Source organism: Tursiops truncatus, chromosome 6 (genome assembly GCF_011762595.2).
Source record: "Tursiops truncatus isolate mTurTru1 chromosome 6, mTurTru1.mat.Y, whole genome shotgun sequence".
In the NCBI taxonomy this organism is placed as follows: Eukaryota; Metazoa; Chordata; class Mammalia; order Artiodactyla; family Delphinidae; genus Tursiops; species Tursiops truncatus.
In genome coordinates, this window is record NC_047039.1 from 58,615,908 (window position 1) to 58,638,573 (window position 22,666).

At 39.1% G+C, this 22,666-nt stretch overlaps 1 protein-coding gene across 4 annotated transcripts in view; it reads right to left on the reverse strand.

Annotated features, from left to right (window-relative positions):
• Positions 1-22,666, reverse strand: part of KDM4C (lysine demethylase 4C) — a 400,106-nt gene that overhangs the window by 59,969 nt on the left and 317,471 nt on the right. For all 4 annotated transcript variants that reach the window (XM_033858103.2, XM_033858104.2, XM_073806126.1 and 1 more), the window contains one exon: positions 17,518-17,703. In XM_033858103.2, the coding sequence (XP_033713994.1) occupies positions 17,518-17,703 (186 nt within the window). The remainder of the gene's footprint in view (positions 1-17,517; positions 17,704-22,666) is intronic.

Sequence of the window (22,666 nt, forward strand, 5' to 3'; positions counted from 1 at the left end):
GGACCTGCAAAAACAAACCCAAAACAATTAAGAAAATGGTCATAGGAACATACATATCGATAATTACCTTAAACATGAACGGAATAAATGCTCCAGCCAAAAGACACAGGCTTGCTGAATGCATACAAAAACAAGACCCATATATATGCTGTCTACAAGAGACCCACTTCAGACCAAGGGACATATACAGACTGAAAGTGAGGGGATGGAAAAAGATATTCCATGCAAATGGAAATCCAAAGAAAGCTGGAGTAGCAATACTCATATCAGATAAAATAGACTTTAAAGAATGTTACAAGGGACAAGGAAGGACACTACATAGTGATCAAGGGATCAATCAAAGAAGAAGATATAATAATTATAAATATATATGCACCCAACACAGGAGCACCTCAATACATAAGGCAACTGCTAACAGCTATAAAAGAGGAAATCAACAGTAACAAAATAATAGTGGGGGACTTTAACACCTCACTTACACCAATGGACAGATCATCCAAAGTGAAAATAAGGAAAGAGAAGCTTTAAATGACACAATTGACCAGATAGATTTAATTGATAGTTATAGAATATTCCATCCAAAAACAGAAGATTACACTTTCTTCTCAAGTGCACATTAAACATTCTCCAGGATAGATCACATCTTGGGTCACAAATCAAGCCTCAGTAAATTTAAGAAAACTGAAATCATATCAAGCATCTTTTCTGACCACAACGCTATGAGATTAGAAATGAATTACAGGGAAAAAAGCATACAAAACACAAACACATGGAGGCTAAACTATACGTTACTAAATAACCAAGAGATCACTGAAGAAATCAAAGAGGAAATCAAAAAATACCTAGAGACAGATGACAATGAAAACTTGATGATCCAAAACCTACGGGATGTAGCAAAAGCAGTTCTCAGAGGGAAGTTTATAGCTATATAAGCCTACCTCAAGAAACATCTCAAATAAACAATCTAACCTTACACCTCAAGGAACTAGAGAAAGAAAAACAAACAAAACCCAAACTTAGTAGAAGGAAAGAAATCATAAAGATCAGAGCAGAAATAAATGAAATAGAAACAAAGAAAACAATAGCAAAGATCAATAAAACTAAAAGCTGATTCTTTGAAAAGATAAAGAACATTGATAAACCATTAGCCAGACTCATCAAGAAAAAGAGGGAGAGAACTCAAATCAATAAAATTAGAAATCAAAGAGGAGAAGTTACAACAGACACCACAGAAATACAAAGCACCCTAAGAAACTACTACAAGCAACTGTATGCCAATAAAATGGACAACCTGGAAGAAATGGACAAATTCTTAGAAAGATATAACCTTCCAAGACTGAACAAGGAAGAAATAGAAAATATGAACAGACCAATCACAAGTAATGAAATTGAAACTGTGATTAAAAATCTTCCATCAAACAAAAGTCCAGGAACAGATGGCACACAGGTGAATTCTATCAAACATTTAGAGAAGAGCTAACACCCATCCTTCTCAAACTCTTCCAAAAAATTGTGGAGAAGGAACACTGCCAAACACATTCTATGAGGCCACCATCACCCTGATACCAAAACCAGACAAAGATACTACAAAAAAAGAAAATTACAGCGCAATATCACTGATGAATATAGATGCAAAAATCCTCAACAAAATACTAGCAAACAGAATCCAACAGAACATGAAAAGGATCATACACCATGATCAAGTGGGATTTACCCCAGGGATGCAAGGATTCTTCAATATATGCAAATCAATCAATGTATATACCATATTAACAAACTGAAGAAGAAAAAACATATGATCATCTCAATAGATGCAGAAAAAGCTTTTGACAAAATTCAACACCCATTTATAACAAAAACTCTCCAGAAAGCGGGCACAGAGGGAACTCACCTCAACATAATAAAGGCCATATATGACAAACCCACAGCAAACATCATTCTCAATGGTGAAAAACTGAAAACATTTCCTCTAAGATCAGGAACAAGACAAGGATGTCCACTCTCACCACTATTATTCCACATAGTTTTGGAAGTCCTAGCCACGGCAATCAGGGAAGAAAAAGAAATAAAAGGAATACAATTGGAAAAGAAGAAGTAAAACTGTCACTGTTTGCAGATGACATGATACTATAAATAGAGAATCCTAAAGATGCCACCAGAAAACTACTAGAGCTAATCGATGAATTTGGTAAAGTAGCAGGATACAAAATTAACGCACAGAAATCTCTGGCATTCCTATATACTAATGATGAAAAATCTGAAAGAGAAATTAAGGAAACACTCCCATTTACCACTGCAACAAAAAGAATAAAATACCTAGGAATAAACCTACCCAGGGAGACAAAAGACCTGTATGCAGAAAACTATAAGACACTGATGAAAGAAATTAAAGATGATACAAACAGATGGAGAGATGTACCATGTTTTTGGATTGGAAGAATCAATATTGTGAAAATGACTATACTACCCAAAGCAATCTACAGATTCAATGCAATCCCCATCAAATTACCAATGGCAGTTTTTACGGAACTAGAACAAAAAATCTTAAAATTTGTATGGAGACACAAAAAACCCCGAACAGCCAAAGCAGTCTTGAGGGAAAAAACCAGAGGTGGAGGAATCAGACTTCCTGACTTCAGACTATACTACAAAACTACAGTAATCAAGACAGTATGGTACTGCCACAAACACAGAAATATAGATCAGTGGAAGAAGATAAAAGCCCAGAGATAAACCCATGCACCTATAGTCAACTAATCTATGACAAAGGAGGCAAGGATATACAATGGAGAAAAGACAGTCTCTCAATAAGTGGTGCTGGGAAAACTGGACAGTTACATGTAAAAGAATGAAATTAGAACACTCCCTAACACAATACACAAACATAAACTCAAAATGGATTAGGGACCTAAATGTAAGACCAGACACTATAAAACTCTTAGAGGAAAACATAGAAAGAACACTCTTTGAAATAAATCACAGCAAGATCTTTTTAGATCCACCTCCTAGACTAATGGAAATAAAAACAAAAAAAAAAAACAAATGGGACCTAATGAAACTTAAAAGCTTTTGCACCACAAAGGAAACCATAAACAAGACGAAAAGACAACCCTCAGAATGGGAGAAAATATTTGCAAATGAATCAATAGACAAAGGATTAATCTCCAAAATATATAAACAGCTCATGCAGCTCAATATTAAAAAACAACCCAATCCAAAAATGGGCAGAAGACCTAAACAGACATTTCTCCAAAGAAGACATACAAATGGCCAAGATGCACATGAAAAGCTGCTCAACATCACTAATTATTAGAGAAATGCAAATCAAAACTACAATGAGGTATCACCTCACACCAGTTAGAATGGGCATCATCAGAAAATCTACAAACAACAAATGCTGGAGAGGGTGTGCAGAAAAGGGAACCCTCTTGCACTGTTGGTGTTGGGAATGTAAATTGATATAGCCACTATGGAGAACAGTATGGAGGTTCCTTAAAAAACTAAAAATAGAATTACCATATGATCCAGCAATGCCACTACTGGGCATATACCCAGAGAAAACCATAATTCAGAAAGACACATGCACCCCAATGTTTATTGCAGCCCTATTTACAATAGCCAGGTCATGGAAGCAACCTAAATGTCCATCGAGTGATGAATGGATAAAGAAGTTGTGGTACATATATACAATGGAATATTACTCAGCCATAAAAAGGAACGAAATTGAGTCACTTGTTGAGACGTCGATGGATCTAGAGACTGTCATACAGAGTGAAGTAAGTCAGAAACAGAAAAACAAATATCGTATATTAACGCATATATGTGGAACCTAGAAAAATGGTACAGATGAACCGGTTTGCAGGGCAGAAATTGAGATACAGATGTAGAGAACAAACGTATGGACACCAAGGGGGGAAAGCAGCAGGGGGTGAAGTTGGTGGTGTGATGAACTGGGAGATTGGGATTGACATGTATACACTGACGTGTATAAAATGGATGACTAATAAGAACCTGTTGTATAAAAAAATAATAATAATAGATAACTAATAAGAACCGGCTGTATAAAAAAAAGTTACAATGGTCATAGTAATATTTTGAGATCTCTCTTACAATGGTAATGTGATTTCTATTGTGGACAGAGTCACAGGAACTGCTAATGCCACCTTTGCTTATGCTCAAAACTGACAGAACTGTTAAATTCTAGCTGGAATTTAGAAAGAAAATTGCTATTTTTTCCCTCATGCTCTAACAGACAAATTTTTCTTGATACTAAATTGTTAAAAAGATTTTATCACCAGGAACATTTAAAGGAACAGCACTCAACCTTGTAACAACAGTCTTTGTAAAAATCACAACAATGTTATTTACGTCTGGTGCTTGTACATACTGTCAATAAATGGACATAGTAATGAAATGAAACTCAATGAAGGCACCTCTGTGAAGGGTGAAGTTATAGAGGCTAAAGTGGGTAATGTTGGGGTGACCTAAACTGAAACAGGAATCTAACTCAAGCACTGAGATTGGAATATGTACTGTATCCTCAAATATCATTTCTGCCCAGTGACTTTTTGACAGAGAACAGAGAGGAGTTTAGTTCAAACTTGACCTCTAAAGTGAGGGCTCAGAGAGGAGTTCTGTGTGGTAGAGGAAGGAATATTTCTATGCTCTGCAAGATGTGTCTTCTCTTATTGGACGTGTGAAGGCTGATGTGCATTCATACCCTGAAGGAGAATCACCCACCATCTGATGAGATGAGTCATGGGTAGAGATGTCATCTTAGGAAAATCCCTGAGTGGATTCTCCATCTGTAATAATGATGTTAATAAAGGGTGCAAATCCAAATACGATAGTATAGGTAGAGGCTCACAGGTACATCCATCAGTCATTCAGCAAGGCTGGAGAGTTGAAGGAAAAAGCTAAGCAACTTATCCAGTGAACAGGCCAAAAAGCACATTTCCATGTATATCCAATAACCCTTTTGCCTTCTCACCTTTATTATTTCTCCGTAATTTCTATGAATTAATAAACTGAGATATTATTGTATTTTTTTCAAGGTATCCATTTTATTAAAAAATCCTAGAGGTATTAGAGTGAATAAATTAATACAAACTATTATTCTTTTACCAAACTTATGCAGCAAAAATCACTCATCTAAATTTGCCTTGTAATAACGAAAGCTTTCTTTATAAAATTACGAGAGCTAGGTAAAAATGTTTTACCCAGAAAAACCTAAACCCCTGGGGCTTCATGAAGAAACAATTGCTCTTAGAGCACAAATGCACATGCAGGCTCATAAAAATGTCACAAGTATTTAATTTTCGACATGTCTGTTTGTTCACGTGTACTTGATTTCTTGTGGGTTTTTAAGTACAAACATATAATACAGTGGGAAATGGTGGTAAGCAGTTTCCCAGCAGATTTAAGGTCTTTTTCAATGTAACGCCTATACAAGTATAACTAACAGGCTGCAGAAGATACTGAGAAGAAAAAAAATGAATTCTTTTCCATGTGAGTTATTAGCTCACGTCAGAGGTGGTTGGTCTTATTCAGGAGCTAAGTGAAGGGGACTGGGATGGGAGAAGCATCTTCAGATGCTTCACTGTGTTAATGTAGGAAACTCTCAACAGGTAGGCACCACCTGCTTTCTATTCTGAATAGTTTTCAGCAAACATACTTCATAAAGAGCAGACAGGAAAAACCTGATGTGAGCTCCTGCTAACTCATTTCCAATCTCATTACTTGTAAGAGAACATGTGAGTCCCTGGATGCCTGGCACTAGAAGCTCTGCTTTGGACTTTTATATTTCAGATGCTCTTCAGGCCTCTTGGGTAGTAACAGTAAAATGGGGGCGGGGACCCTATAGATTCAACAAAATCTCAATCATTCACACCAGTTGTGTGTGTGTTTAGAAATCAACAAGCCGAGTTTTTAATTTATGTAAAAATGCAAAGAACCTAAAATATACAAACAATGCTGGAATGAATTACAATTTAGGGGAAATGAGGAGGAAAAGCATTCATTCATTCATTTATAAGGTAATGCAATTTTTAAAAATTGCCTCAGATGGGACATTTTCAACAGAGAGAAGCAAGGGACATGGGGCATTACTATATGGTATTCCTACCCATAAGGATTTTTGAATCTCAATTACAGCAGGTGAATGGGTTAAAAATAGCTAAAATAGATGCAAAGATTTTCTTAACAAGGTGGCCCAAAGCTAAACAGACTAATTAAAGGACTTAACAGTTTTTCTGTGTCACCAAGAAGGAAGCCCAGGTAAATAATAAAACCGTGTAAACTAATTCAAGGCATGGTCTCAAACTGGAAAAGTGAAGCCAAATCAGCACCATCTAAATGACACACCATGTGCTCTGACTTTGAAGAAAGGGAGGTTCTGTAACTTTAATGACTACTGAACCTCTCTGAAGTTCCTTTTCATCATCTGTAAAATGGATACAATTAGAACACCTGCAACAGAGGGTTACTAAGTGGACCAAATGAGACAATGTACTATTGGGTTGGCCAAAATGTTCCTTCGGTTTTTAAGTAAAAATAAAAGACACATTTTTTCATTTTCACCAAGAACTTTATTGAACAATGTATTCACCATTTTGTTCCACTATCTTCCACCATTTTCCAGGCAGCTTCATAATTCCACCTTCCCAACACTTTTTATCTTTTTGAGCAAATAACTGTTCCAGGCACCTTTTACAGTCTTCCAGGGAACTGAAATTTTTTCCATTAAGAGAATTTTGTGAAGACTGAAATAAATGGAAATCCGAAGGTGCAAAGTCTGGTGAATACGGCAGACGAATCAGAACTTCCCAGCCAAGCTGTAATAGTTTTTGCCTGGTCATCAAAGAAACATGCAGGCTTGCGCTATTCTGATGAAAGATTATGTGTTTTCTGTTGACTAATTTTGGATGCTTTTCGTGGAGTGCTGCTTTCAGCTGGTCTAATTGGGAGCAGTACTTGTTGTAATTAATCGTTTGGTTTTCAGGAATGAGCTCATAATAGAGGACTCCCTTCCAATCCCACCATATACACAACATCACCTTCTCTGGATAAAGACAGGCCTTTGGTGTAGTTGGTGGTGGTTCATTTCACTTGCCCCACGATCTCTTCCATTCCACATTATTGTACAGTATCCAGTTTTGATCACCCGTCACAATTTGTTTTAAAAACAGAATGTTTTTGTTACGTTTAAGTAGAGAATCACAGGCGGAAATACAGTCAAGAAGGTCCTTTTGCTTAACTTATGTGGAACCCAAACATCAAAACAATGAACAGAACCAAGCTGGTGCAAATGATTTTCAATGCTTGAGTTGGATATTTTGAGTATGTTGGCTATCTCCCGCGTAGTATAACGTTGATTGTTCTCAATTAATGCCTCGATTTGATCGCTATCAACTTCAACTGGTCTACCCAACCGTGGAGCATCACCCAGTGAGAAATCTCCAGCACGAAACCTCTCAAACCACTTCTGACACGTTTGATCAGTCACAGAACCTTCTCCATAGACTGCACAAATCTTTTTTTGCATTTCAGTTGCGTTTTTACCTTTCGTGAAATAATAAAGCATAATATGCCAAAAATGTTGCTTTTTTCCTTCCATCTTCAATATTAAAATGGCTGCACAAAAATTCACCAATTTTGATAAGTTTTTTTTAAATGTACGCTGATACGATAGCTGTCACAATACAATCTAACAAAATTGTTTCAAATGAAGTTAAAGACAACTAAGTGCTACTAGAGGCATCTTAAGGAAAAAACTGAACGAACCTTTTTTGGCCAACCCAATACTTATGAAAGCATTCAGTAAACTTTAAAAGGCACTAAACCAATATTAGCTATTATTAATTTACCTCATCTACCTTGATATGCTGCTCTCAACAAAAGGGGGAAGTCACCTTGAACAGGAGAGAAAATCAGGGTGGGACAGGCAATTCTGATTCTACAAAGGCACACTACTTACATGAGCATCAGAGAGAAAGAGGGGAGGGAGAGGTAGAGAGAGACAGAGAGATAGAGATTGAGAATGAACAAGTGCAAGCTTCCTAAGCTTCGTTTGAAATTTCAGGAGAAACAGCCAAAGGAGCAGTGGCAGAGAAGTCAACCAAAAGCTTTCTACTGCCCATCACAACAACAGCAGAACAGTGCAGATTCTGCCTCACTGGCTCACCAATGTTAATCAAAGAGGACAAATCCACAGTCTTTAACGTCCACTATTAAGCAAGCAAGCCTAATATCCATCTGTCAGTCTATCAAGTGTTAATTAAATGCATCTATGTGCCCAGAACTGTGCTTGAAAGACAGCTGTGTGGGGTTCCAGTGGAGGCAGGAAGGGCAGGGGAAGGACTGAGCGGCTCTGGAGCAGCCCCTCCTTTCCAGCCCCGTGCCTTGTAGCCCTCCTTTTAATCTCTCTGGGCTCTGCAGCCTTGACAAAAGTTACTTCTTTGCATCTATTAAGGATGCTCTTCTTTTCTCAAAATACATGATAAAGATACATGACAACACACTTTAAGGTAGAGTTAAAAGTTGTTTAATATATAAGGGTTTGCAAATTTTTAATTTTCTTCTAATTCCTGAGAAATATATGAGAAAAGGGGGACAAAATTAACTAAAAGGCCTACCTAATTCTCAAGGAAGGACAAACGAAATGGAAAATAACCCATGAGCGTATCCGATGCCCACAAAGAAGAGGGATTTCACTTCTCCCTCCCTCCTACCCCAAGAAAAAGCTTCTGAGTGACAGGTCAGCCCAGTAATGGCTGAAAGAAAAATTAAAAGAATGTTTCATTGAAAGATGTAGAAACCGGAATTTCTTATGTTCCTTCAGATACTACTCTATAATTTCACTGACCCACTATACCCAGTGTGGGACAAGAAGACAGGGAGGATGCATGAAACTTCACGGTGAAAACAAGCCAACTTCAGATAAGGAATGGTCAAGAAACCATCCCTTTTATACCCGGAAAGAAGTATTTATTTACACGTGAGAAATGTGTCAGAGCCCAAGATGGCTACCAACACTCTGTGGAAAGGGGGGAAGTAGCCCCAGGCTGCCTGGCTTCCTGCCAAGAGACCTCAAGAGGCCTTTCTAGTTAATTCAGAGTTTTATATATCATGTTTGCTGAAAGTGGACACAGAACATAGACCTAGACTTTTAGATAGAAACCTTGGAACTTACCTCATTTAAGTATCTTTTCTATTGCTTGCAGTTAATAGTCTCATAAAATTATACTCTCATTACATTTTGTCAGTATCTATGGATTTCATTACGACCATGGCACCTAATTACTGTTTTTTAAATGAAGGAATTGAATATCTGCCTCTTATGCTTTACAAGATGTTGGAATGTCAAATACCCTTTGCTGTTGAGGCACATTCCATTTATATTTCTCTACTGTATCCATGGTGCTTGACTGTAATACCAATGTTAAAATACGGGATTTAGTATCACTACTTAATTTTCGTAACAAGCTATCAGACAATAACGCAAGCCTTAATTACTTTTTTTAAAAAGGTGTATCAATTTCTGAAAAGCTTAAAATTTCCTGGGAACTGAGAAATATTAATTCTGTGAAAAACTGAGCAAGTGTTTCACATAGAAACACATCTTACCTATGCTAAAAAACGTAGCCACATAAGTGGTTGTTAGAGTGGAAGACTTGATTTTCCTCAGTACATGTGGTCCTTGAAGTTGCCAAGTATCAACCGTCCCATGTAACCATCCCTTCCTGCAGTTGGCCCCTCTGCGGTAGGTCTGCTGACTGGTCCCTGGTTCCATGATGCACTTCGGGGCAGGGAGTGGGAATAACAGGGCCAAGCAGGAAATACAACACTGACAAGTTTCTCCTGGGGCTTCTGATGAGTCTGCTTTAGTGATAAAAACCAAACACCTGTACCAAGATGCAGATTTTTTCCATGAAATTTTCTTGTTTAAATTGGGATCAATCTGCAGTTTTACAAAGGCTGAAAAAAGTTCAGGCAAAATTCTCCTTCCTATAAAGCTACCTTATTCTGCATTTTGAGAGACAGGAAGACAGCCAAGGCTGTCGAACAAGAGAGCTCCTGGAAATCAAGGCTCCAAAGAGGGTGATTGCTAACACTCACGTCAAAAACACTTAAGGCCTCAGTAGCCAACATGGCTTCAGAGTTATTTCAGGGGCTCTTCAGGCCCTTAGGAGCAAGTGCTGTCTATTTGCAAAATAAACAAGGCGTCCCACACAGCCTATGTCCTAACATTTTTCAAATGCATTTGGATATTTCCGGGAAGCATTTGAAATAATGTTTTTTTACCCAACCAGATTAAAGGATAAAGGCTAAGAAATCAGGGTCTAGAGAAATGCTGTACTTAAAGGCAGAGATATTGTTCTGAGCCCCTGGAAACCCACTCTGCTTTCTGCCCCCAGATGAGGATGTGTCTTTGCTGACCAGAAGTCTGATTCCAGAGCCAGTTGCTTGCAAATTTTTCCTTAAATGGAAAGACCCAGACTGTTAACAGTACATTCTTCCAGAATGGGAATGTAAACCCTTCATATAGAGCAACTATTGACATATGCTAGCAAAATACAGTTTTGATTCAGACCCAGCAGCAGCCAACCCCATGCAGATACTGCCACAACTGGGTAGCCCACTAGGGAACAGTGTGCAGGAGAGGTGGCATACCAAGGCATTTGGCCTTTCTCTGCCTGCATGGTCTCCCCATTCTCATTAGTTTCTGTATCCTTGACTGAATTAAAATTGGAATCTGCAATGGAGGCATCTGTTATCTCTTCCCACAAGTTCAAAAATTCCTTGAAACACTTTAATTAGCATCAGAAATGGGTCTGGAATCTCTGCAGTTGGTGTCCGAGCTGGGACTGGCACAAAGACCCTTACCAAGTGGCCAGACTTTGAAAAGGAGCTGGAAAATGGGGAGGGACAGAAGGGTAATCTAAAGATGGCTCAACGGAGACAAAAAGCCTCTGGCCTAGGACCATGAGGTCACTGCAGGGAGCTTGTGGGGAGAGCGTCAGTGTCAGTAGAACTTTTCCTCTATGCCCCACAGCCAGGCCCAGCAGAAGGTAGGATGGCCCTCAGAGAGATTCCCTGGGTCTCTCTAACTACACTAGCTATGAAGGCAATAACAATGGGACTCCAGGGACCGAGGATGTGCTACAGATTCTCTGAAGCCCTTGTTCTACTGACTGGAAGCCTGGGGGAGAAAAGCTCCATGATCATTGGCCTCGCCCTTCCCCTGGAAATGTCTATAGAAGGAGGAGCAGGAAATTCAAATGAGGGTTATTAATAGAGTACAGAAGTCTGAAGTGGGATGTATTTAATTTTCTTGATATAATTAAGAAAAACACTGTCTTCACTGGTTCTACCTGACAGAGTGAACAAGGGAAAAATGGGCTCCAATTGTAAATATTCTAAAATGTCTGTGTTAAATATTTCTCCTCCCAGGCAAATCTGGCCTTAACTTTCTTTTTTTTTTTTTTGCGGTACGCGGGCCTCTCAATGTTGTGGCCTCTCCCTTTGCGGAGCACAGGCTCCAGACGCGCAGGCTCAATGGCCACGGCTCACAGGCCCAGCTGCTCCGCGGCATGTGGGATCTTCCCGGACCGGGACACGAACCCGTGTCCCCTACATCGGCAGGCGACTCTCAACCACTGCACCACCAGGGAAGCCCTGGCCTTAACTTTCTGTCATCTAGGATACATGGATTGAGATCTCAACAAAACACTCCTACTGATAAAAGTGTAAGGGATTTCTTTTTTCAAATGTATGTATGATTTAGAAAGATTGATCAGATTCATCCTTGAATCACCGTATTGTTTGTTTGTTTGTTTGAACCCTTGCTAAGAACTTTTTACTCCAGACATTTGCTTTGGTCAGAATTCTCTCTGCTTTTCAATAACAGTACAAATTCAGAAGGGCATTTCAAAAATAATTTACACACAAGAAACAAATCATATACAAATACCAGATTATTATGCGCAAGTCTAAGAAGAGCTTGTTATCTGGTCATAGCAAACTTTACTGACTGAACAGAAAGGGAGTTAGCAATATCCAAATTGTTATAGGAAAAACAACCACCACCAAACACTGTCAGTTAAACACAAAGACACGCAGATCTCGGGGGCAGGAAGAGGACTGTGGAAGTGGCACCATTCAGATCATTGCTAGATGAGTGTTAGCTAAATCCTGGTTCTCTTTCTTAAAAGCAGGGAAGAGAAACTAGAAGGGGACAGAGTCAAGCCATGGAATGGAGCTCCAAACGAAAGGAGGGAAAAGAAAAAGAAAAGAAAAAACACTGATGGATTCAAACTACAGTTTGAATCAAGAGACAACTGGATAACTGAGAACTGATCACAAGTGAGAGTTTAGTTTGCTTTCAGTGTGGCATTCCGATGCCAGCGAGTTTGCCTGGCTCCGACAGGGTCAACACGTCAACTCAAACTCTCAGCAAACTCAAACTCTATCTGTTTAGAACCAGCACAAATGTTACCTCCTCTGTGAATTCTACCTGGCTGCCCCCGATAGAATTAGTGACTTCCTTCCAAGCACTCCCAAAACATTTTATTCATATCTTTATTTAGCCTACCTTATTATGGAATAGAGCATGGCAGCTAAGAGCCTGGTTCTGTGTCACAGTGCCTGGTTTTGAAACCACATGGTCAAAGTGTGACAGAAGCACCAAGAAGAAAATTACAGTCAACTGGTACCTGTTGGATCTCTAAAAGGCTAGAACCCATAATGATGCTCAAAATGGTCAGTGGGGATTTATAGTGGGAATGAGTATTTGGGGTCTCTCCCTATCAATCCATAATCAACCTGAAACACTGCAGACCCTTTTTATAATTAATGAATTCATATAAAAGTGTTACTGATTTCTTAATGGTTTTTATTTTTTTGGTCACTTGGTGTTTTCTCAATAACTGATACTGAAAGTACAATACACTATACAATATTCTAGGGTTTAGAATTTAGGGGCCTTGATCGTCCATTGCTCCACATGCTGGCAAGGTGATAGTTGTTTCTGCACACCAAGGAAAGGTTTTATTGTTAGTGATGATAGGTATCCTCACCCCATTACCACCCAAAAGTTAGTTATGTAAGCATAGATTAACCAGAAGAGCTGCCTTGCTATAAGCCCTTCACCAGATCCTGGGCAATGCGGGTGTCCCTCCTGTCCTGAGCCACGCATAGTGCCAGCAGGGAAGGAGTTGTGCTAAAGCTTGTCTGGGCAGCTGGCCTGAAGACACAGGTGGGGAAAGAAGTCAGTAAGTGCTGAGCAAGAACTCAAGTTCTATTACAAAGATGAGTGCTAGAACAGAACATGAAGGCAAGCTAAAGGGGCAGAATAACAAGAGAAACTTTCAGAGTGGGTGGGGGGAGGGGGGCATACAGAAGCCAACATGACCACTACTTTCCATTGCCCACACCAAGAACACTGCCTGGAAATAAGGTGCCCATGTAAAATATCTAACACACACACGACATAAAAGATGCTCAATAAACACTAGCTCTCTTCTGTCCACTAAGCTCATTCCCTAGCATTAGCGAGTTATTTCAACAAATTTATACCAAGCAGCTTCTATGGAAGGCTGAGTACTAGTTTAAAAGACAAAACACTGGTTAAGTTAGTTAATATAATGATCTAGTTAAAATAATAGAAAAAAAATTGAAGAAAAGGTACACAAAACAGCAGGAAAAAAATTGACCACTAAGATGTTTACTTCAAGTTCTTCCTCTTTTTTGAATAGGTGTCTGTCTCCCTGCTAATAGCCACAACTTAGAAAATTATAAAGGAAATAAATTTCTCAAATGTCTTTGATAGGAGAGAGTATTAAGATGAAAATGATGTACCTTGTATAAGATTCTATATTAGATAAGCCTTGTTCCTTACAGTGTATTAATGCATAAACTACAAGTGATTCTGGAGCTCCAACATTGCATATATGGAACAAACACTATAAATCTAATATGAAGGTTTATTGAAGTAATTTGCTTGAAAAAGAAATCTGTGCATTCCATCTTCCTCAGTTCTGTTGCCCTTCGTTATTCAGGCATCTCTTCCATTGGACACCTCTCTAGTTTACTCAGGTGTGAGGAGATGGCCCAGTTGTGGCTATACTTTGCAGGAAGTATATAATTTATGAGCAGCTCATTGTTTGCTCTGGAGAAGAAATGTTTTCAAGGCTCCCAGATTCAAAACCATTTTACTATTTATTGTGTTCTCCGTCTTTTCCTTATAAACGTCTGTGCAACATGCACGTAAGTGGGTTAGGAATACATCCAATGGAACCTTCAGAAATAGAGCCAGAAAAGAGGTCACAGTGGCTCATGGCAAAGGATGGTCAAGTACCACAACACTTCACACCTAAACACATGTGCACACATACATGCACACACGAATAAAACCTCATATTTGAAAGAAAGTAAGGTGCCAGTCAAAAAATATGTTTGACAAAAACACTGAAAACCGCGAACTAAAATTTAGATTAACAAGGATTAGCTGAACACTTTCTGTAATATGCTCCTTTCTACTTTAAGAATTTGAAAGCTACCTATTTTTCCAAATGCTATCATTCTAATTACAGAGTATGATTACTGTCTACTGGAAAAGTGCATTATAATAAATCAGACAAAATTTTTATACCATTATCCAGAATGACTTTACACCCAAAGCTCAACAACACTGAATAAGCTAGTATATTTTAAATAATTTATGGCAATTAAAGGAGTAGAATTTACTTTAAAATGGTCCTTTTGGATGCAAAAAAGCAAATAATGGAAGAAGCAAAAAAAAGGGAAACAAAAACTCTAAAGTAAGTATAAATGGAATACTGAAGTAACTGTAGCTTTATACTTCATTTCACCTAAATTGTACAGGCATCCTCTACTCTCTAAAATGCCTGTGTTGGCTCGCCAAGTTAGCCTGAAATTTATCTCAGAGTTTTTTCCACTATGATTCAGTGATTACCCATTACTCCCAAACAATCAAGGCATGGTTAAGAACATAGACAAACTATACTTCCGACTCTTGGGAGTGTGTCCCCTGGCACTCACAGTTTACACAAAGAGAGATACCTGAGTGAAGTTCAATTTTTTTATGCTTGAAAAAGGAAAGGACACTTAACACAGTAAGGGTAATCACAATGCTCTTAGCCAAAGTTGCCAGATTCTATGAATTCCCTCTAGTTAGCTGTCAAACATTTTGGGGAGGAATCTATACTTGAAGTCTAATTGAAGAATAATGGATAAGTATTAGCTAACAGGAATGTATTTTAGAAATCCAGTGTTCATAATGCTTCCCCCTAGAGAGCTTTGCAAAAGCAATTTACGATCACTAAAATGTTTTCCTCATAAGGAAAACCTGCCACATGTAATGTAAATTATATGATCTTTTCCCTACCCTTTACAAAGTATACCAAGCTTAAAGTAATCTGTAGGGGAGAGCAGTTTCTAAATCACCTCAAAGTCAAATATTTTCCTTTTCTTCATCATTTATGAAACACATTGGTAACACAGACCTGACTGAGCCACACATCAGAGTTAAGAGGAATGAGGTCCTGATTGAACACCTGGATCTCTTTAATAGCAACTTCAATATAATCATCAGTAACCACAGAGCTCTGGAATATTAAAAGGGGAATGTATGATCCCAAGCAAAGCTTTAGATGAACACCTCTAGCACCACTGGGGGTTTGGGGTTTGGAATTCAACAAATAGTAGAGTAGGGGCTGAAAAGACATTTACATTCCAGCACCTGTCGCTCATTAACTGAATCTATTTGGGCAAAAAACTGAACCTCTCTGAACTTGAGCTTCTTATCCTTGAAGCAGGGATAATATTACTCATGTGGCCCAGTTCATGTAGGATTGTAGCAGCAACAGCAGCAGAAGTAGCAAAACGAGAAAGCAGTAGTACAACTTTCATTTTCTGAGGGCTTACAGTGTCCGGTGGATTGAAAACCACATGGTAAGGTAGGCATGCCATTGTAGACAAGGAAGCTGAGACTCAGAGAGAAGAACTTGCACAAGACTGCACATGTGTTACTGGCAGAATCTAAGTGTGAACACCAACAACTCTGACTCCAGAGGCCATGACCCGGTTCACATCTCAAAATGTATTCACATGTGTCATCTAATGAGGTAATGCTAGTGACTTCACTGTAAATGGCAAAGCGCCACATAATGCAATGTGTTATTAGTGTAATTTTTTTAAGCTGCTGAAGTGTTTTCTGCTGAGTACATATACTATTCTTAGCAAGAGCCCATCAACTCAAGAAACTAAGGAAAAAGCACAAATGAATATGTAACTTGAGACCTAAAACAATGGAAAAGTATGGAAAATGACTTTAAAATAGATGTGACAGTTGGTGATGTCATTTTCTACATTTGCACATTCGCATGCATCCACACAGAGTTCCAACCACAAACATCAAGCATCTCTCAAGACACCAATGGAAGTTGCCAGAATCATCAAAAAGCCGAGAGATCTGGTGTGTATGCGTCATGGCTCCCCAAGCCCATACCGACGACTTGGCAGGCTGCTCACAGGACGTGATTAGAGACATGGGACAAGCATGTTAGTCTGCAAATACTCTGTGGCCAAGCTTCCCAGGGATAACAAGGGGCCGCACGTTAGCAAAGCTGAGGGTCGACAGGATGCTTTAGAGTCCTCACTGGCAGCCAAAAACAACGATGGTGAACAAGAAAGCTAACAAAGGCATAGCAACTACCTCTGTACTGTCTTAATCATTCTAAGCCTTTGAAACAGAGGAAAGACTCCATTCACCAAGGACAGGTAAACGGAATTACAATTAAATTCACATGTTAGTTAGTTGCAAACGCTCTTTTCCCAGAAATAGGTTCAGTCCTGAGTGAAATGGAAAAGGCAGAAAACGCTGCCCTCTGAACTTCTCTTCTGCATTTCTGCTTTTCTGAGCTTGTCCTCACTCCTCCCGGCCTCTATGCTGCCCCTAACTTATCCCATCTCAGACAGCAAGTCCCCAAACATTTGTGATCACCCTCTCCCTCCCATTACTGTGTTGCTGCTCTTTGTTTTCTCTAGAAGGGATTAAATAAACCCCTAAGGCCAGAGTGTACAGGTGTCTGGATTAAACACTGCAGGATCTCAGGAGACGCTTTCACATCAGTCTCTTCCCAGAAACGCTCTCCCCCTCATCCCAGAAATGTGCAGGACACAACCTGTACAAGCATACTCAGCAGCCCTGTAGACAAACCCCAAACCAGAACAGGCATAAAGAGTTTTATCCATTCATCTGTTCATTCACTCATTCAACTCAATAAATATTTATTGCATCTAGCATGTGCCAGACACGGATGGGTCTTCGGCAAATACTAGTAAATAATAATGTATAATACCTGCCCTCAAGAAACTCACAGTCTAGACACATCATCAATGAGTAACATTACAGAGTAGAACATGCTAGCCCTGGGAGGTGTGCAGGAAGGGATTCATATGCAGTCTTGGCATCGGTAAAGGGAGAGCAGGCCTTACCACATTTGGGTTGACTTTATGTCGAAAGCACGTGATGTTCACCACATACGGCCAATCGTCAGGCTCCATCAGCACCCCAGCAGCATGAGCACACGTGACGTGGAATGAGGCTGGGCATCGGCCATAGGAACACTGGATGCAGGCTCCAGAGACCTTCTTAACCCGGTGCCTGCAGAACATGCATTTCTGGAGGGTTAAAACAAAGAAGAGCATCAATTCAAACTCGGTTAACTCAGCCAATTTCCACACTTCACAGCATAATAGCTATTAGAGAGTAAAAAAACTGATTACATCAACAAGGCCTGACCTCCAGGGCCCCTAATGGTGAGAGTGACTGTGACAACATAAGCTGCGTACCTTCAAGGAAACACACAGCTACAGCCGCATACTACCAGACACATGCTGAAATACTCCTTGTGGTAAGGAAAGCCAAGCCCTTTTGCACATGCTTCTCCAGGCACAGAGCTGAGGAAGAGGCCCCCGGGTGCTCCTGTAAATCACCCATGAATGCTGAAGCTTCTTCTCTTTTACCTTCTGCATGCTAGGCCTTTCTGTACCTCAAGAGATAGACTATGGGTTTGACAGACAGGCACATACTCTCCTAAGTTAGACGAGGTCTTCAGAAATACCCAAAGAGGGGCTTCCCTGGTGGCGCAGTGGTTGAGAGTCCGCCTGCCGATGCAGGGGACACGGGTTCATTCCCTGGTCCGGGAGGATCCCACGTGCCGCGGAGCGGCTGGGACCGTGAGCCATGGCCGCTGAGCCTGCGCGTCTGGAGCCTGTACTCCGCAACCGGTGAGGCCACAACAGTGAGAGGCCCGCGTACCGCAAAAAAAAAAAAAAAAAAAAACCCAAAGAGCACACAGCTGGGCTCACGTTTCCATTTACAAAGAAACGTAAAGTGTTAAATGGTCCAATGTGGAAACTGCAGGCTCAAGTGTTTAATAATCCAAATCTGAACCCTTCATGACTGAAACAAAAATATGCCTCCCAAAGTGAGGAAATGGAAAATCACCCCAAAGGGCATAATTTTGTTGAATATCTATAGCTGACTATGCCTGGGGAAGAAAGAATGGAAATAAAAACTGCAATAATAATTACCACAATATGAAAGTTAAACTGCATACAATTAGCCCTAAACATTATCAGTACATTTGTTATGAGAGATGGGAAAAAATCAAACAGCTTCACTAAATGCAAGATTTGTGAACTAATACTTGAAGGTTAGGAAAAAAATAGTTGTAGAACAACACAGGGTCAGGTTCAGAAAGCAGAAGAAACAGAGTGATCAAAAAGCTCAACTTTTCATTCCTAAGGATAAAGTAAGTCTGCAGTCTGATCAAATGATGATGCAAATATTCTTCTTTTATAGGTACATTTTCCTTCCTGGGACAAAAAAGGTACTTATACTCAATGCCTTTTGAGGACTGTAATGTTTTATCAACAGACCTGTAAGAATCAATGTGGACAAAACTTCTAACTCTTCTTTGCCCTCACATCTGATCAGCATCTTCAGTCTGCACCTTAATAGATTCTGCACCTTAATCTTACTCTGATCTCACCTACCCATCTATACCAACTTTCACCATCTCTGTCCATGTTGTCTTGCCCAGTGTAGTAGTGGCCTCCTAACCAGTCTTGCAGTCTTTTATTTCATGCCATTTTGATTCACTTTCCCATAGAACTGAAAAAAGACCCATTACAATACGAACAAAAGCATTATTTAACATCTTGATATCTCTTTGGCAATTCTTGGTATCAGTTTCAATACATTCCTGGTAATTCTTGGTTTACCAGTATCTTTTTGTCAATTCCAACCATTTGAAATATGATGACAGATATAATAGAAAGACCTCATATCAGGAACCCCAGGCATAATCAGATAATCTTTTAAGAGCCTAATCACACCACAAAGAGGTCAGTGTTTGAATAAGTTCAGATATTGACAGATGTATGAAAGGAGAAATTGTTTCCTATTTTACCAATTAAATAGGATTAAGAGTAAGAAAGAGTACTATGACTTAGCTAATTAATGAACTGGTAACTCCCAGCCTCTTCTACCATTAACTTCCTCAATAAACAGAAGTTCTCCAGAAAGAGGGAAGGAGACAGAGAGAATACATTTAAGCCTACTAATAACTCACTCCTTGGAATCTAGTAAGGGAAGTGCCTCCTTTCCCAGGAAGACCAGAGGTAGCCATTTCTAAGGATAAAGCCAGTATCCTTAGAAAGTCAACCTGAAGACTCTTGTAATGCAATGCTTTGGAAGATGTTTATTCACAGAGTTGAGAAGTTTGGCTTAAACATCTAATAGGTTCTTGCAGAGATGGAGAACTCCACAAAACTTAGTAGGGGAGCCATTCCGTATGCTGTATTACAGTCTACATAGTACTTCCAAACCCCAGTTTCACTTGCTTGCTACTAAACCAATAGTTCTCTACCCTGGCTAAAGCAACTATGGCAATTTAACACCTATACTGCTGGGCTACGGAATTTAATTCAATAGGGCAAAGATTAGGACATATAAGCCACTTCCTAGAATGTTACAATAGAATTAAGTACTAGGAAAAAAGTAAAAACAAAATGCTATACGAAACTAGAATGACCAGTGCAATCAGGTATGCTTGGGGGTAACATAGGGAAGAAGGCTTTAAAGAAATGTAATGAACTGACTGGATTAAGATGGTGGCCTCAGCCCCTGCTACAAATCCACCAGCCCCAAACCCTAAATAAAGAGAGATAGGAAAAATAATGAAACCATAACAGCACTGACTAACAAAAAAGAGAGCACTTAATTTCAGGGAGGAGAGCCCCAGCAACAAACTATTAGTAGGTTTCTCTGAGGAGGCAGTTCTGGCAAGGCCAATGTCAAGAGTGGAAGCAATAATTAAAAGACAAGGGACCCACTGTCAGGCCAGCCCCATGGCCCACCTGCCCCCACTCTTCATCAGCAGGTGAAGTAATCTGATCCGATCTGAATCCAAGTCCTGTGACCTGACCTATCATTTGCCAATAAGACAAGTGAATTCTCGTTTGGGCTAAGGAAAAAAATAGTACACCCAAGATAAAATACAATCATATACTTTAAAAATCACAAACACTTGAAGGAAAACAATGCCATGAACAAGAGATACTATAATTAATAAATAGAAGAATAGCTGGCCTAAGGAATCAGGTAAGGGGAAACAGAAGACGAGTTTAAAAGAGATGCAGCACGTGTTATGATAGAGATTCCCAAACAGATCCCATCAATTGAAAAACACAAACAGTAACAACCACCAGTTCTAAAATTAAAAATATTATTGCAAAGAAAAAAAAATTAAGATGTGCTGAATTCTGAAAAGGATCCCACTGAAGATCAAATTAGCAACTGGAAGATGGAGCCCAGAGATTGTACAGAACACAGAAGATCAAAAAAGAAGGAAAATGGAACACAAATGCTAAGCAGTATTGAAAAGAGATCCAGATGTTCTATTATCTCTCTAAAAGGCATTCTAGGGCTTCCCTGGTGGCGCAGTGGTTGAGAGTCCACCTGCCGATGCAGGGGACACGGGTTCGTGCCCTGGTCCGGGAAGATCCCACATGCCGCGGAGCGGTTGGGCCCGTGAGCCATGGCCGCTGAGCCTGCGCGTCTGGAGCCTGTGCTCCTAAATGGGAGAGGCAACGGCAGTGAGAGGCCCGTGTACTGAAAAAAAAAAAAAAAAAAGGGCATTCTAGATGAATAGAAAAAGAGAAAATAACAGAAATTTTCCAGACCTGAAAAAGGCCCAACAAGTAGGGTTAATTTTTTTTTTTAAATCACCTAAACACATCTTAGATACATGTTATATTTCCAAATAAAAAGAGAAAATCCCCAAATCTTCCAAAGAATAAAAGAGAAAAATCAGATTACTGTCAGATCTCTAATCTGCAATAGTGGGTGCTAAAAGACAATGAAACAGTCTTCCAATTTATAGAGGAAAATTAAATTTGGTCTACATCCAGCCTAATTTTCATTCAAATGTGAGAGCAAACATAAAGATTATTTTTTCTTTTTCACATTCAAGGATCAGAAGTATGCAATGAAGAAGTAAAGAGTAACCAAAATGCTAAATATGTGGATAAATCTAAATGAATATGGACTGTATGAACAATAACAGTAATGTCTTCCGGGTTTGAAAACAGAGAGAGAATTTGAATAGATGACAATTGTAGCATATAAGGAAGAAGTAGTAAAAGTGAAGTTTTAAATGTTCTAAATGTTCTTGAATTGTCTGGGAAAAGGGTAAAAGTACCAATTCACTAATAGTGTGAAAACAAATAGAATAAGGAAAAATAATAAATTCAAACAAAGACATGAAAGGAAAGAAACAGAAACATAGAACAGGTGGCAGCAAAGGAAAAAGCACGTTATAAATTGGTAGAACTAAACCCAAACATATCAGTAAGTTAACTGTAAACAGACTGAATTTTATCTTATAGACCAAGGGTAGCAGAAGTTTTCTTAAAATGCCAGATAAATATTTTAGGCTTGTGAGCCATACAGTGCCAGTTGCAAGTACTCAACTCTACATTGTATAGTTGAATTGAACAATGTGGGGCTTAGGGACACCAACCCCAACCCCTGCGCAGTCAAAAATCATGTAACTTTTGACTCCCCCAAACTTAATTACTAAGAGCCTACTGCTGACCAGAAGCCTTACCCGTAACGTAAACAGTCGATGAACACGTATTTTGTATGTCATATGTATTATACACGCTATTCTTACAATAAAGTAAACTAGAGAAAAGAAAATGTTATTTAAAAAATCAAAGAAGATAAAATACACCTACAGTACTGTACTATATTTATCCATGCCTAAGTTTATGTCATCTGTTTACAAGATGAATTGTCTGTCAGTACCTACATCAATATTGTCTTATATGATATGAAAAACGGTAGATGTTAAACATATTGCTAACAGTAGGCATCAAAAATGAAAAGATAATGTTAAAAAATTCATATTTATTTACAGGTATAATGATTCATGCATTAATAATGAAGAAGCAGTAATATGACTGCTCTATGGTAGCCTAATGTAATGGGTGGCACCGTGTGTGGTCTGTGTTTGTAACTTTTGATAAATTTTAACTTTTTATAATAGATCTGTGTATATTTTATGGTAGAAAA